Raw genomic sequence first — 16,604 nt, 5'->3', positions numbered from 1 at the left:
CCTCCAAGAGGCCTTCCCAGACTAAGCCTTCCTTTTCCTCAGCTCCCGCTCCCTTCTGCATCACCTTGATTTGTTCTCTTTGCCCTTTCCCCCTCCCCACCCCACAGCACTTATGTATATATGTATACATCTGTATATCTATAATTCTATTTATTTATACTGATGCCTGTTTACTTGTTTTGATGTGTATATATCATTCTATTCATTTATATTGATGTGTGTTTACTTGTTTTGATGTGTATGTGATTCTATTTATTTATATTGATGCCTGCTTACTTGTTTTGATGTCTGTCTTCCCCCTTCTAGACTGTAAACCTGATGTGGGCAGGGATTGTCTCTCTGCATTACTGAATGGTACTTTCCAAGTGCTTAGTACAGTGCTCTGCACACAGGAAGCATTCAATAACTACAACTGAATGAATGAATGAATGAATGAAAGCGTTTTGAGCTCCTTTATGAAGCATCATTTAATCATCTCAAGACAAACCTAACAAGGATCGTCGGTCTCTTTACCGAATCTGCAGTTCTCACTTGTGAACTTATTGCCTACCTCGAGTTGATGGAGAATGAAAACAATGTAACAGAATTCATTCTGCTGGGACTCACACAGGATCCAAAGATGCAGAAAATGATCTCTGTTGTGCTTTTAATAATCTACATCGTCACCATGGTGGGAAACCTGACCATTGTGATAACCGTATCTTCCAATCAGACTCTGAATTCCTCCATGTATTTCCTTCTGGCTCACTTGTCATTCATCGATGCCTGCTATTCCTCAGTCAGCACACCTAAACTGATCGTCGACTCCTTCTCTGAGAAGAAACTCATCTACTTCAAAGGCTGTATGACCCAGGTCTTTGGAGAGCACTTTCTCGGCGGGGCTGAGATCCTTCTCCTCATGGCGATGGCCTATGACCGTTACGTGGCGATATGCAAGCCATTGCACTACACGACCATCGTGAGCCGACGTCTCTGTATCTCACTGGTGGCCGTGGCCTGGACCGGAGGCTTCCTTCATGCCACAGTACAGATTTTCTTCATGGTTCACTTACCATTCTGTGGCCCCAATGTCATCGACCACTTCATGTGTGATTTATACCCCTTGCTGAAACTGGTCTGCTCCGATACTCACACCTTGCGCCTGCTGGTTGCTGCTAACAGTGGTGGCATGTGCATGTTAATCTTTGTCCTGCTGATGATTTCCTACGCCATCATCTTGCACTCCCTGAAGACCTACAGTGCCGCGGCTAGGCTCAAAGCTCTCTCCACCTGTGCCTCCCACTTCACCGTTGTCATCTTCTGCTTTATTCCATGCGTATTTGAATATGTGCAGCACACAACTACCTCATCCATTGAAAAGGCTGTTGCAGTAGTTTACACTCTGGTATCCCCCATGCTAAATCCCTTCATCTACACGTTGAGAAATGCCGAGATGATAAATGCCATTAGAAAGTCAGTGAGCAAAACAGTGAGCTTTTGTCTCAAATAAGTGGCAACTTAGGGAAAAGGTTATTAATACAAATGAGGAAATCAGCTTCCCCTCATTTTTGGAGAACACGCACTGTATTGATCAAGGGAAACTGGGTCGATGGTTTTCATCGATTTTAGGTCAGAGGTCAAATGAACATCATTTCTTTGATAATTTGGAAATCTTCCAGTTTTGAAGCAGCGTGGCTCAGTGGAAAGAGCACAGGCTTTGGGGTCAGAGGTCATGGGTTAAGATCCCGGCTCTGCCCACTGTCAGCTGTGTGACTTTGGGCAGGTCACTTAACTTCTCTGAGCCTCAGTTACCTCATCTGGAAAATGGGGATTAAAACTGTGAGCCCCCTGTGAGACAGCCTGATCACCTTGAAACCTCCCCAGCGCTTAAAATGGTGCTTGGCACATAGTAAGTGCTTAACAAATGCTATCGTTATTATTATTATCGTTATCCTCCAGCTACTTGTCATTCATTTATAGCCTTTCCTAATGCAAGCATAGAGAATAAAGGAGAGGAGTGTCATTAAAGGATGAGGAGGAGCATGGTCTAATGGAAAGAGCAATGACCTGAGAGTCGGAGGAAGTGGATTCTAATCCCGGCTCTGCCAGTGGCCTATTGTGTGACCTTGGACAAGTCACTTAATGTCTCTGTTGCCTCATCATAAACTGGGGGTGAAATATCTGTTCTTCTTCCTACTTAGGCTGTGAACTCCATGTGATACAGGGACCGTGTCCAGTCTGATTAGCTTGTGTCTACCCCAGTACTTAGTACAATAGTTCACTCATAGTAAGCACTTGAAAATAATAATAATAACGGGCACAGTGAGAACTGCTCTGACAAAGGATTTATTGAACACCCACTGAGTGCAATCTACTTAACACAGTTCACTGTACTAAGTGCTTGGGATGGGAAAATGTAAAGAAGCCTTCTCTGCCCCCTGGTAGCATATATTCTAATTCAGTGAGAGATGCTCATTAATGTGGGGGTGGCTTTACCCTATCATCTTGTCTTATGTTGTCGAGTTGTCTCCAATCCATACCTACTCCAAGGATACCTCTCTTCCAGATTGCCCCACTTCTGTCTCCAACTGTTCTGGTAACGTATCCAGAGAGTTTTCTTGGTGAAAATATGGAAGTGATTTATCATTACCTTCTTCCTCACAGTAAACTAGTCTCCACCCTTGACTCTCCCATGCTGCTGCTGCTCAACACAGGTGAGTTTTGATTTGTAGCAGATTGCCTTCCACTCACTAGCCACTGCCCAATCTAGGAATGGAATGGGTGTGCCTCTGCTTGACCGCCCCTCCCATAGCCGAGATGGGTAGAGTACTGGAAATTCTCCAGATGTGATCCTGAAAGGATGCTTTACGCTATAGCTCTACAGAATAATGGGTCGGAGAAGGTTCCAAGATCAATCAATAGTATTTGCTGAATGCTTACTGTGTGCAGAACACCGAATTAAGAACCTAGAAAAGGACAATACAACAGAATGGGTATACATGATCCCTGCCCACAAGGACCTTACAGTCTATCAGGGGAGACAGGCATTACATTTGTAGATGAGGTCACTGAGGCATAGAGAAGTTAAGTGACTTGCCCAAGGTCACACAGCAGACATATGGCAGAGCCAATATTATAACCCAGGTCCTCTGATTCTCTGGCTTGAGCTCTTTCTAGGGACCACTTCCTAGGAACCACTTGTCAGCAAATTGTGGTGGACTAGCAATTCATTTGAAAATCAAGGTTATTTACCACCCTATACACAAACAAGAATCTCCAACAGTGACACAGACCTAAATACCTGACCCTCAATTCTTCACATTCTTAAATGATTCAAAAACAGAAAAAGGAATAGAAAACCAAATCAAGACCATTAATGCTTCCTTTTAGAGCATGGGAGCCTACATGGCATCCAGATCCAAATGAATCTGGATGGAGCAGTTATAATGGAGCAATTATATTACACAAAATAGAGAAAACGCATGGTCTATTGGAAAAACCATGGGGCTGGGATTCAAGGGATCTGGGTTCTAATCCCAGCTCTGCCCCTTGCCTGCTGTGTGACCTTGGTCAAAGCACTTAACTTTTCTGTGCCTCAGTTCCCTCAACTTTAAGTAGGGATTCAATACCTGTTCTTCCATGTACTTTGACTGTGAACCCCATGTGGGACAGAGACTGTGTCTAATCTGATAAATGTCTACCACAGCACTTAGACAAGCGCTTAGTACAGTGCTCTGCACATAGTAAGCGCTCAATAAATACGATTGATGATGCTTAGACCAGTATTAGACACATAGTACGTGCTTAACAAATGCCACATCTGACTTCCAGAGAAGTTCCAACAATCTTGCCTTATGAATCATAGTGTCCAATGACAAGAAAGGGTCACAAACACTGAAGTCTTGGAAAACTGGCAATCCATCGGCATCAAAGTATCACACTCTCCCAAGTGCTTACTACATTGCTCCTTATGTAAATGCTCGTTCAATACCACTGAGTGATTGATTGATCAAAGTGATTCTGGTCCCTTTGTTTGTTTCACTGGGTGAGACGCTGTAGGAAAATGGTTGCTCTTGGGTGAGCTGAAATAGGGTAACCATAAGCAGAGTGGGCAACAGAATCAATCCATTGATTAATCAATCGATCAGAAGCAGAAATGCTTTCAAGACCAAGTGAAACAAAACCCCAAATGATGTGGCATAGCGTCTATCATCCAGGAGACAGCAGAAGCTGACAGATCAGCCTGGCATTCAACAGTTAGAAATAAAGTCCTTGTGTTCTGAAATCACTTCTACCAACTCTATTACACTGTACTTTCACAGCACTGTGGCTCAGTGGAAAGAGCAGGGGCTTGGGAGTCAGAGGACATGCATTCCAATCCCAGCTCTGCCACTTGTCTGCTGTGTGACCTTGGGCAAGCCACTTCCCTTCTCTGTGCCTCAGTTTCCTCACCTGTACAATGGAGATTAAGACTGTGAGCCCCACATGGGACAACCTGATTACCTTGTATCTACCGCAGAGCTTAGAACAGTGTTTGGCACATAGTGCGCTTAACAAATACCATCATTATTATTATTATTTAAGTGCTTAATTCAATGCTTTGCACTTAGTAAGTGCTCCATACATAGCATTGATTCACTGGTTAAAACTGGGGATGACAAATGAGTCAGAGGAACTGTGTTCTAATCCCAGCTCTGCCACTTGTCTGCTGTGTGACCTTGGGCAAGTCACTTGGCTCCTCTGTGCCTCAGTTACCTCTCCTGTAAAATGGGGATTAAAGTTGTGAGCCCCATATAGAACACGGACTGTATCCAACCTGATCATCTTGTACCTACCCTAGTACTTAGAACAGTGCCTGACAAATAATAAGCACTTAACAAATATCCAAAAAGGGAGAAAGGGAGCATCTCCATATGCCCACAGTGTGGAAGGAATTGTTAGTCACACTTATGTAGCCCAATAAAAATCTCAGTAGTGGCATCCTTAAACCCAAAAGACAAGTAGATATAAATTCCTTAAATCTTCACCCATTCTCCAGTATATCCTTCAGCTTCTTGCTTTGTTTTCTTGAAATCCTATCTCTACTAAATGTCGCCTTCTTCACCCATTGCACCTTCAAATTAATTGGAAATGTAGCTATGACTTGCTGCCAGAAAGAAAACTCTGGTGGTGATTTGTCCTATTGCCAAACATGGTGCTAATTTCCTAAGGCCAAATAGACTCTCTCCTAAATGTTTAGCTTTGACAAATAGTCATTTTTTATTATTTTGCCCCTTTTTCTGCTAAATCTATACCCAGGAATTATCCTAGACAGGCAGTGATACATAGGAAATGTAAATCCAATTCAATGTTTTTGAATGCAATGCTACAAGAATGATGATGGCTTACTAAAATAGTCTTAAATCTAGCTACTACACTCTATAATCCTAATCTGCATTTCATGTTTAGGAAATGGAATTTTAATAACTAAAGCATACATTTCCCTTATATTACAAGAGATTAATTACCACTTTTAACCAGTCTCAGTATTTCCTAATCCACAGTCATTGTTGATATTTTTGATATATTTCACAAATAATACTAATAATGATGATGGCATTTGTTGAGCGCTTACTGTGTGCCAGGCAATGTACTAAGTACTGGGGTTAATACAAGTAAACCAGGTTGGAAGCAGTCCCTGTCCGACATAGGACTCACAGTCTCAATCCCCATTTTACAGATGAGGTAACTGAGGCACAGAGAAGTTAAGAGAATTGCCCAAGGTCACACAGCAAACAAGCGGTGGAGCTGGGATTAGAACCCATGATCTTCTGACTCCCGGGCTGTTGCTCTATCCACTATGCAAGACTGCTAGAATGTATCATGTACATATAACTGAAAATTTAACATTTGTAGTTACGGAGTAATACAGTTTCAAACAATTATTATTACTGGGTTTTGACCAACTGTAAATAAGAGGAGCTCTGTTTTCACTTGAGCTTATTCACTGTCTCAACTTTAGGTTCTGTTGTCTTGTACTCTCCCAAGGGCTTAGTACAGTGCTCTACAAAAAGTAAGTGCTCAATAGATACCACTGACTGATTTAGGTTCTTATGTTCCTGATATCTTTCTGCTCCCCATTATTACATGGATATTTTTGTATTGGGTCTTCGCTTTCAGGCACCCATTAATATTTTGGTTTGTCTCAGTATACTGTAGTGGCAATGCTCTTTTACCTGATACCTTTTGACTCTTGTGGTATTTATCCTCTTTGAAAGGTCTTAATGTCTTGTTTCTTGTGCCAGATATGAAATGTACTTGCCAGAAAAGCCAAATATTTCATCATTTCCTGTTACTCTTACTTCTCTTTTGTGACTTGCTCACCTGTATTCCATTTTGATTAATTTTAACACCATCACTCATCAAACTGAAATTCCCTTTCAGCTAAATTACATTTATTTTTATTCAATTTTGCATCTATATTATGAATTTTAATCAGTGTTTTTCAGTAATTCAATTCTGGGGACATGGAGTTCTCCTCAGAAACATAAAGCGTTTGGATCAACATGAAAAACAAGCTTTTGACATTGTCCTTAAGTAATCCTGCCAAGTGACTCATTTTTCAACAAATCCCCAACTGTTACATCAACAATATTTCTCTCTGCTGAGGGAGCCAAGTTATTTCAAAAAAATCTCTTGACAAGCAATATTTGAAGAACAGACAGAGCTAGTCAGTTAGGGGTTTTATCGCTTATTGCAGAATATGCTTTATATGAATGTCTGTTTCTCCGGGGACAAGAGGGAAGGTTCTGGGTGGTTTCTTGAATCGGCCATCTCTATGGCAGATACAGATCTTCTGAGGCTCGGACTTGGAATATCTCTCTGAAGGTTGAATTTGAGTCATGAACGCCAAGAGTGCCAAAGCTAGTCATCGGAATATGACCGAATACTGAACTCCAGAATGATGACCGTTGTCTTCTAGGCCATAACTTTGAGGAGAAAATTCATAGGAACTATTCCATAATAGTTCTAGTTGATTCTACTGTCTCCCCCTCTAGAACATAAGCTTGTCGTGAGCAGGAAATGTGTCTACCAACTCTGTTATATTGTACTTTCCTGAGTTATTTGTACAGGACTCTGCACACAGTAAGTGCTCAATAAATATGATTTATTGATTCTTTGTCATCTCTTTTCATATTCGTTCTCTAGGGACATTAGAGATAAAGGAGTCACTTCGTTCAGGTGTCAACAAGAAAAAGGAAGGGACAAAATGGGATTATTTTTCAATGGTATTTGCTAAGCACTTACTATGTGTCAAGCACTGTTCTAAGTGCTGATATAGCTACAAATCAATCAGGTCGGTTCCTGTCTCACTGAGGCCCACAGTCTAGGTAGGAGGGAGAACAGGTATTGAATCCCCATTTTACAATTGAGCTACCTGAGGTATAGAGAAGTGAAGTGACTTTCCCAAGGTCACCCAGCAGACAAGCGGCAAGCCGGGATTAGAACCCAGGTCCTCTGACTCCAAGACTTGTGCTCTTTCCACTATGCCATGCTGCTTTCTGTTACCATATTATCACAAGATGCCACTTCTAGTTACGAGTAAGGACTGAGTCTAGCTGAGAAAGGAGTTGATTATTCAAGAACAATTATTCAGCACCTTAAATGATAACATGGGGACCAGTCCCTTTAGGCTGTAAGCTCACTGTGGGCAGGGAACGTGTCCATTATATAATAATAATGATGGTTTTTGTTAAGCACTTACTATGTGCCCAGCACTGTTCCCATCTGTACTCTCTCCCAAGTGTTTAGTTCAGTGCTCTCACACAGTAAGCGTTCAAAAACTACAACTGACAGATTGACTGACCAAGCTTTTTTCTCTACTGGGAAAGGATGAAGGGGGATTATGAGTGGGTGCCAGCATCATAAATACAGGTTTTATCTACAGATGCATAGAGTAAGAACATGGAGACACAGAAATGAGTTTGTTACTTTGAGGCTTAGTAAATCCATGCCAGGAAAACAGTTTGGAATGCCGCAGTCACAATAAGCAGATTTAGGAGCTCAGGAGACCAATCCATGTAAGCATTTAGACTACTACATTTAATTTAACTGCTGAACCCAAACGAGATCGTTTGGGTGAAACAGAGGGAAATGACCTTGAGCAAGTCACTTCACTTCTCTGGGCCTCAGTGACTTCATCTGTCAAATGGAGATTAAGACTGTGAGCCCCAGGTGGGACAATCTGATCACCTCGTAACCTCCCCACTGCTTAGAACAGTGCTTTGCACATAGTAAGCGCTTAATAAATGCCATCATTATTATTATTATTCTCTGTGCTTCAGTGACCTCATCTGTCAAATGGGGATGAAGGCTGTGAGCCCCACGTGGGACAATCTGATCACCTTGTAACCTCCCCAGTGCTTAGAACAGTGCTTTGCACATAGTAAGCACTTAATAAATGCCATTATTATTATTTTATTTCCATGCCTTTCCTTGGGCTTAAGGTCCAAGATTGTCCTACCACTGATGAGGCTGCATCCTTGACTGTGATATTAAAAGAGACTCTCGCTTACACATTTTGTCCATGAAAATAGTGTCCCTTTTCTAGTCAGTTGCCATTCAGCTGAGCCTTTCTAAGGCAACACTGAGGTGTGTAAAGTCCTTGTGGGCAGGGAATGGGTCTACCAACTCTGTTGTATTGTAGTAATAATTATAATGGTGGTAACTGTTAAGTGCTTATTATGCTCAAAGCACTGTACCAAGTGCTAGTGTAGACACGAGATAACAATAATGATCATAATTCTGGTATTTGTTAAGCGCTTACTGTGTGCCAGGCACTGTACTAAGCACTGACCAGATCCCACATGGGTCTCACAGTCTAAATAGGAGGGAGAAAAGGTAGTGAATCCCCATTTTGCAGATGAGTAAACTGAATGAAGCACAGGAAGTTAAGTGACTGGCCCAAGGTCACACAGCAGGCAAGTGGCAGAGATGGAATTAGAACCCAAGTCCTCTGACTCTCAGGCCCGTGGTCTTTCCACTAGGCCATGCTGTTTCTCTCCCTTATACTCATCCAATTACATAGTCCAACTCTCTGCACACAATGAACAATAGATACCATTGACTGATTGTTAAAAAGGGGATAGTGTGGTCTACCACCAGTAGGCCTTGCTCCTGTAGCAGCTCCTTGCGAGCAGGCATCACATCTACCAACTCTGTGGTATTGTACTTTCTCAATCGCTTAATACAGCGCGCCACACCTAGTAAGTGCTCAGTAAACCTTTTCAATTAACTGATTCTCCTCAGTTTCTGATCCATCCACACTCTTTGGCCCACTCCACCTCTCCCCATTCAGTGACCCCTATTGTGGTAGGACATAGAGTCATATCTTCCTTTGGGAGAAAATAGGCCTGGTTAGAGTTCCAGAAGCATCAGAAAAGTCCAAAAGGGGCATTCACTTGGGAGCTTGGGACTGAGTTTAACTGATGAGGGAAGAGGTAGGAGTTGAAAACTGATGAGTTCACCCCAGTTTTCTATCAATCTTGTTTGTGTGTTTTTCCTCTCCTTGCAGTTAGAGTACTTTGATTTGTCATCTCAAAGCTTCTCTCAGTGGGAGAGAATGTGCAGAGAAACTGAAGAATTCAGCAATGTCCTCAGCAGCTGTCTCTCTGGGAAACTGGGTGCAGTTTTGCAAATAGCATGATTGACCTTCAAAATACTAACAGCCTGAACTGCTCTTTTTTAGACCTCTCCAACCCATCCCACCCACTGCAAGTCCCACCTGGACTTGGTGAATAGCAGAAGACTCCATTTGAAATTATCCTGAAGTAAGGTGACTTAGTGGAAAGAGCACGGGCTTGGGAGTCAGAGGATGTGGGTTCTAATCCTGGCTCCGCCACTTGTCTGCCATGTGACCTTAGGCAAGTCACTTAACTTCTCTGTGCCTCAGTTACATCATCTGTAAAATGGAGATTAAGATTGTGAGCCCTATGTGGGACAAACTGATTACCTTGTATCTACCCCAGCGCTTAGAACAGTGCTTGGCACATAGTAAGCGCTTAACCAATACTATAAACAAAAAGGCATGAACATCTTCTCTGTGTACCATCTCAGGCATTAAATTATTATATTATCCCTCTAGTCAGACATACCTTTCACTGATTATAGCCAGACACAACTGGTCTAGTAGAACACGAGGACAAAGGCACTATGAATAACGCTACTGTCTGGGGGGCTTCGGGTGGGATTTTTTTTTTTTTGATAAATTAGAGTAGATAGTAGTGTTCATCCAGGAAACAGACCCCAAACTCTAGCAGCAGGTGGGTTAAGAAGCATCATGGTGTAGCGGATTGAGCACACCATGCCTGGGAGTCAGAAGGTAGTGGGTTCTAATCCCAGGTCTCCCACTTGTCTGCTGTGTGACCTCGGGCAAGTCACTTCACTTTTCTGTGCCTCAGTTTCCTCATCTGCAAAATGGGTATTAAGACTGTGAGCCCCATGTGGGACAGAGACTGCATCCAATCCAATTTGCTTGTATCCACCCCAGTGCTTAGTTTGGTGTCTGGTACACAGTAAGCACTTAACAAATACCAGAATTATTATTATTCCCTGTACAAAGCTAAGAACACACACTACACATGGCTGGAAGAAGATGGGAAAGAAGCTCCTAAAATCTGGAGAGGTGTCTAAATAAGGAAAGGGAATACACAATTAAAGTTTCTGACCACAAACCCCAATGGCCACATTTCTCTTGATCAATTTTCTCTTAGAAAGTCAGCTGCTTCTCTCATTTGTGTGAACATGAGTTTCACTTTGGACCATTTATCCTGTGGCTTGACACTTTTTTTCTCCATAGTTTCCTCATGGCATTCTTCACCTCTGCATTTCTGAGAGTGTAGATTAGGGGGTTTAGCATGGGGGCTACCATGGTATAAAACACAGCCACGGTCTTATCTACAGGCAAAGTTGTCATGGGTCGCATATATACAAATACACAGGGAGTTAAGCACAACGCAACAACAGTAATGTGGGAGATGCAGGTGGAGAGGGCTCTGCGTCTGCCTTCCAAGCTGTGAGTTTTCAGGGAGCGTAAGATGACAACGTAGGAAAGCGTCAACAGGATGAAACTGAACAGGCAGATCACCCCGCTGTTGGCCACTACGAAGAGACCGAGCGTTCGGGTGTCGCTGCAGGCGAGTTTCAGCAAAGGGTACAGGTCACACATGAAGTGATCGATCACATTGGGGCCACAGAATGGTAACCGCACCATGAAAAGAATCTGGATCGTTGCGTGAAGAATCCCCCCCCATCCAGATGACCCCCACCAGAAGCCTGCATAAATGCCTGTTCATGATGATTGGGTAATGCAGAGGCTTACAGATGGCCACGTAGCGATCATAGGCCATCACTATGAAGAGGATGATCTCAGCACCTCCAAAGATGTGTTCCGCATAGATCTGGGTCATGCACCCTTCAAAGGAGATGGTGTTCTTCTCCCGGATGGAGTCTGCAATCAGTTTGGGAGCTGAGGAAGAAGAATAAATCATATCTATGAAGGACAAATGATTAAGAAAAAAGTACATGGGAGAGCCAAGAGTCTTGCTGCTGGTTATGGTTGTCACAATGAGCAAGTTGCCAATCATAGTAGCGCTGTAGATGGCTAAAAATATGACAAATATTATTTTCTGCATCCCTGGATTCTTGGTAAATCCCAAAAGAATGAATTCTGTCACATTGTTTTCATTCTCCATTCAGTCTAGTGGGACGGTGAGCACACAGATGAGAGTCACTTTTCCTGCCAAAAAAGCACAAAGATAATGAACATCCTCACTACTGACATCTCAAATGTCAGCTACTTGTCCATAGAGCATTAGATCAGTCTGTCCTGCTGTATTCTAGCTCAAATGCTCCACTGATGGCTAATCGAGGGAGTCAAAATTGCCTCTGACCCCTGGTGTGCACTACTTTCATCAAAAAGCAATAATGATAATTGTTTAATATGTGTCAAGAACTGTTCTAAGCCCTAGGGAAGATACAAGATAATCAGGACAGAGTCCTTTATCCCACACAGCATTCACCATCTAAATCGGAGAGAGAGCAGGTATTTAATCTCCATTTTACAAATGAGGTAGCTGAGGCACAGAAAAGTTAAGTGACTTGCCCAAGATCACACAGCAGGCATGTGGCAGAGCTGGAATTAGAAGTCAGGTCCTCTGACTCCCAGGCCGGTATTCTTCTAGTGCTTAGAACTGTTCCTGGAACATAGTAAGTGCTTAACAAATACTGTAATTTTTATTATTATTAATTCCACTAGGCCAGGCTCCTCCTCAATGTGTGCTAATCTTGCTTGATGAGCCCCATGTGGGACTGTGTCCAACACTACTACCTTGTATCTATTCCAGCTCTTAGAACAGTGCTTGGCACATAGTAGGCACTTTACAAATATCATTATTATTATTATTAATATTATTATTGTCCATGCACCAAATGCCTGAAAGAAGACACCAGTTTGATCAAGGCTCAACCAAAATCTCTTCAACTAAAGGTAAGGTCCTCATGGTCTGGGAACATGTCTATCAACTCTGCAATTGAGAAGCAGTGTGGCTCAGTGGAAAGAGCCCGGCCTTGGGGGTCAGAGGTCATGGGGTTCTAATCCCAGCTCTGTCACTTGTCTGCTGTATGACCTTGGGGAAATCACTTAACTTCTCCGTGCCTCGGTTCCCTCATCTGTAAAATGGGGGTTAAGACTGTGAGCCCCATGTGGGACAACCTGATTACCTTGTTTCTACCCTAGTGCTTAGAACAGTGCTTGGCACATTGTAAGCACTTAACAAATACCATTATTATTATTATTATTATTATTATTATTATTATTATTATTATTATTACTACTCTCCCAAGCATTTAGTCCAGTGCTTTGCACACAGTAAATGCTCAGTGAATATGACTGAAGGTCTTGGCCAGCTGTAGCTGAAGTTCCCAACAGATCCAGTACTGGCTGCTAAGGTTGTAGAGCAAGTAGAGCAGTGGGATAGGGCAGACATCAAATCCTCAACCTCTCGAGCCTTACATTTAACAATGCCCAGTCTTTATGATAACAATAGCAATTGTGGTATTTGTACATTCATTCATTCATTCACTCATTCAATCGTATTTATGGAGTGCTTATTGTGTGCAGAGCACTGTACTAAGAGCTTGGGCAGTACAATTCAGCAAAAAATACAGACCATCACGACCCACAATGGGCTCACAGTCTAGAAGGCATTTACTGTGTGCCAAGCACTGTAATATGCACTGGGGTAGACACAAGATAATAATAATTATTATTACCATGGTTCATGTTAAGTGCTTACTATGTACCAAGCACTGCTCTAAACGCTGGGGTAGAGACAAGCTAATCAGGTTGGACAAGGTCCCTGTCCCACATGGGGCTCACACTCTTACCCCATTTTACTGATGCGCTGAGGCACAGAGAAGATAAGTGGCTTGCCCAAGGTCAAAGAGCAAACAAGTGGCAGAGCCAGGATTAGAACCCAGGTCCTCTGGCTCCCAGGCCTGTGTTCTCTCCACTAGACCATGATGTGTCAACATCCTTTCTTCAAACCAGCCCACCAAATGAACTGAGTGCGGCTAGATATGGCAAAGTGGATAGAGCCCAAACCTGGGAGTCAGAAGGTCTTGGGTTCTAATTCTAGCTCCTCCATTTTCCTGCTGTGTGGCCTTGGGCAAATCACTTACCTTCTCTGTGCCTGTTACCTCATCTGTAAAATGGGAGTTGAGCCCTTAAACCCCACTTGGGGTGGGGCTGGGTCCAGCCCAATATGCTGGTATCCACCCCAGCGCTGAGTACAGTGCCTGACACATAGTAAGTGCATAATTATTATAATTATTATCTAGGGAACAATAATAATAATAACGGCATTTATTAAGCACTTACTATGTGCAAAGCACTGTTCTAAGCGCTGGGGAGGTTACAAGGTGATCAGGTTGTCCCACGGGGGGCTTACAGTTTTAATCCCTGTTTTACAGATGGATTAGTTTTGCAGACACATTGATGCCCATCATTTAAAAGTAGAAGCAAGACCAGCAGATGTCAAAGGTCAGCCCACCAGTGAACCATGTGGCATCCCCTTCCCAAGCAATTTCTCTTTGCTGACCTACCAGGTCATTTGGGGTCAAAGGGCGCACATAACGCAACATACTTGGCCAGAGATTATGTCAAAAGTCTTCAAATAAAGCCAGTTGTGTTTGGGATCAGAAAACATTGAGAATTATTCTGTTAATTTATACATAACTACATACTGATAACTACATATTTCTAGACTGTAAGCCCGTTGTTGGGTAGGGACCGTCCCTAACTGTTGCTGACTTGTACTTCCCAAGCACTTAGTACAGTGCTCTGCAAACAGTAAGCACTCAATAAATACGACTGAATGAATATTGATCAGGTTGCTCAAAATGACTGAAAGATTTAGTCCTTTTTTCAAGGATGAAAGTTATTTTTTTAATTTATACCTACAGCAAATTATAGCTTCTCCATAATGAGAGGATCACTCCAGGTCAGGGTGGTCACAAAGACTGTACAAAAACATTTTGAAATTCTACACTGAATAAACTTTTGAGCTCTCCCTATTCCCTTTTTTACATATCACCACTCATGAATTTTTTTCAAAATCAGATTTTTGAATCTAATATTAGTACTAAGCATTATCAGAAGTGACACTGTGCATCTGCAAATCATATCATTTATTCTATGCATTTCTGCAGCCATGATGTCGGATGCAACAAGAAATCTGGATGCAAGAATTTGAATATGCTTCTGCTCCTTGGGAAAACTCTTCCATCTCGACAGACTTTGAAAAGCATTGCACATCCTAGAAATAATTATTCAGGAGCTGCAGCATGTCTATGACCATACCCTAGAGTTTCACACCCAAGAATGGACGTGCAAATGATTGCAAACCACTTCTCCAAATCAATCCGACTTTCCAGATTGATAATCGGATACAGCAGGAGCCTGGGAGTCAGAAGGTCATGAGTTCTAATCCTGACTCTGCCACTTGTCTGCTGAGTGACCTGGGCAAGTCACTTCATTTCTCTATGCCTCAGTTACCTCATCTGAAAAATGGGGAATAGGGACTGTGAAACCCACAGGGGACAGGGACTGTTTCCAACCCTATTTGCTTGTACGTACCCGAGTGCTTAGTACAGTGCCTGACACATAGTAAGTGCTTAACAAATTCCACAATCATTATTATTATTATTATTATTATTATAAACCAAGGAAAGTCTGAAGAAATATGAGGTAATGTATAGTAGTTGAACGTACAACCAAATATCTACATTGATGACCCAGAGGTAACCATTATATCCCAGAAATCCATTACCTAGACTGCACACTGCCCAACGCTTAGAAAACAAATACGTAGAATAATAGGATCTACTGTTAATGTGGAAAAAATGTGGTATCAGGCTCCAGACCAAACTAAAGGTCTTCAGAGCCATAGTATAGTCTAACCTTCTCTACAGCAAGGAAACCTAGAATTCCCACCCCACGCATGTCTATGTGGATATAACCTGGAGATCAAGTACTGAGTTTTCTACCTCCTTTGTAACTTTTTTAACAATGTGTATTACGTACAATGCCAACTCTCCTTCAGTCAATGAATATTACTGACTTGTTGACTGTCTACATTAAAGGTGTGCCGTAAAATTAGCACTTTATTAGAGACAATATTTTTTAAAAAACTACAGGTTTGTAATGTCATGCATGTTAATATCTACCCATCAGGGTGTCTCTCTACCACTTCTAATTCCCCACACTCCTTCTTTTCCCCTCCACTTATGCTTCTTGATCGCTTTGCCCCCCATCATGGTTTGCTGCTACAGCACTCATTCATTCATTCAATACTATTTATTGAGCACTTACTGTGTGCAGAGCACTGTACTAAGCGCTTGGAAAGTACAATTCAGCAACAAATAGAGACAACCCCTGCCCGCAACAACCTCATAGTCTAGAAGGGGGGAGACAGACATTGAAACAAGTAAACAGTTGTCAATAGCATCAATATAAATGAATAGAATTTTATATATATATACATCAATGAAATAAATAGAATTATAAATATATACACATACACACACAAGGGGTATGGAGTGGGGAGGGTGGTAGAGTAGAGGGAGGGAGTGGGTGTGATGGGCAGGGTAGAGGGAGCAGAGGAAAAAGCCTTTTGTATTCTAATAACCTTGATTAGACACAAAATGCAAACACACACACACTCCCTCTCTCTCTCCCCTTTACCTGCGCTCTGGTCAGCCTAGGCCTCAGGGCTCCCATATTTAGCAGAGAGATGAGAGTTATTTGGGGACACAGGCATGGTACAAATAAACCCCCTCCATTAATCTGGGAGACATCTCTGAACCAGAGTGCTCAGAGACACATTCTACATACGTTCTCTCCACTTTACCTCTATGACTATACTTGAATACTTGAACTATTGACGCACAATCATCACCAAATTTCCCAAACCAATACCAAGAAAAACCCAAAAAACCATAAAACAGAGCTTGAGTCAAAGTGATTTCTGGGATAGTTGAAATAAAATGCCGAAAGGTTGGAACACTTACAGAGATTGCATTTCTGG

At 42.3% G+C, this 16,604-nt stretch overlaps 2 protein-coding genes across 2 annotated transcripts; one reads left to right on the top strand and one right to left on the bottom strand.

The window, feature by feature from the left end:
• The first annotated feature begins 559 nt into the window (after nucleotides 1–559).
• LOC119943997 (olfactory receptor 4C13-like) lies at nucleotides 560–6,559 on the top strand. The gene is made up of 2 exons (XM_038765226.1): nucleotides 560–1,384; nucleotides 6,458–6,559. The coding sequence occupies exons 1-2, from the start codon at nucleotides 560–562 to the stop codon at nucleotides 6,557–6,559; spliced, it is 927 nt and encodes a 308-aa protein (XP_038621154.1).
• A 4,209-nt stretch (nucleotides 6,560–10,768) lies between these two features.
• On the bottom strand, nucleotides 10,769–11,714 carry LOC119943996 (olfactory receptor 4C12-like). Its single transcript, XM_038765225.1, is given in 2 exon segments — nucleotides 10,769–11,266; nucleotides 11,268–11,714. Coding segments are annotated over 2 exon segments (942 nt in total). The 5' UTR covers nucleotides 11,712–11,714.
• Between the last annotated feature and the right edge of the window lie 4,890 nt (nucleotides 11,715–16,604).

This window comes from Tachyglossus aculeatus, chromosome 22 (genome assembly GCF_015852505.1).
Source record: "Tachyglossus aculeatus isolate mTacAcu1 chromosome 22, mTacAcu1.pri, whole genome shotgun sequence".
NCBI classification, from domain to species: domain Eukaryota; kingdom Metazoa; phylum Chordata; class Mammalia; order Monotremata; family Tachyglossidae; genus Tachyglossus; species Tachyglossus aculeatus.
This window is presented reverse-complemented; position numbering and strand designations above follow the sequence as displayed.

Coding starts and splice junctions, on each gene's coding strand:
- LOC119943997 (XM_038765226.1), top strand. CDS start 560: ATGGAGAATGAAAACAATGTAACAGAATTCATTCTGCTGGGACTCACA. Junction 1,385..6,457: donor TTGCAGTAGTTTACACTCTG/GTATCCCCCATG, acceptor AATTTTAATCAG/TGTTTTTCAGTAATTCAATT.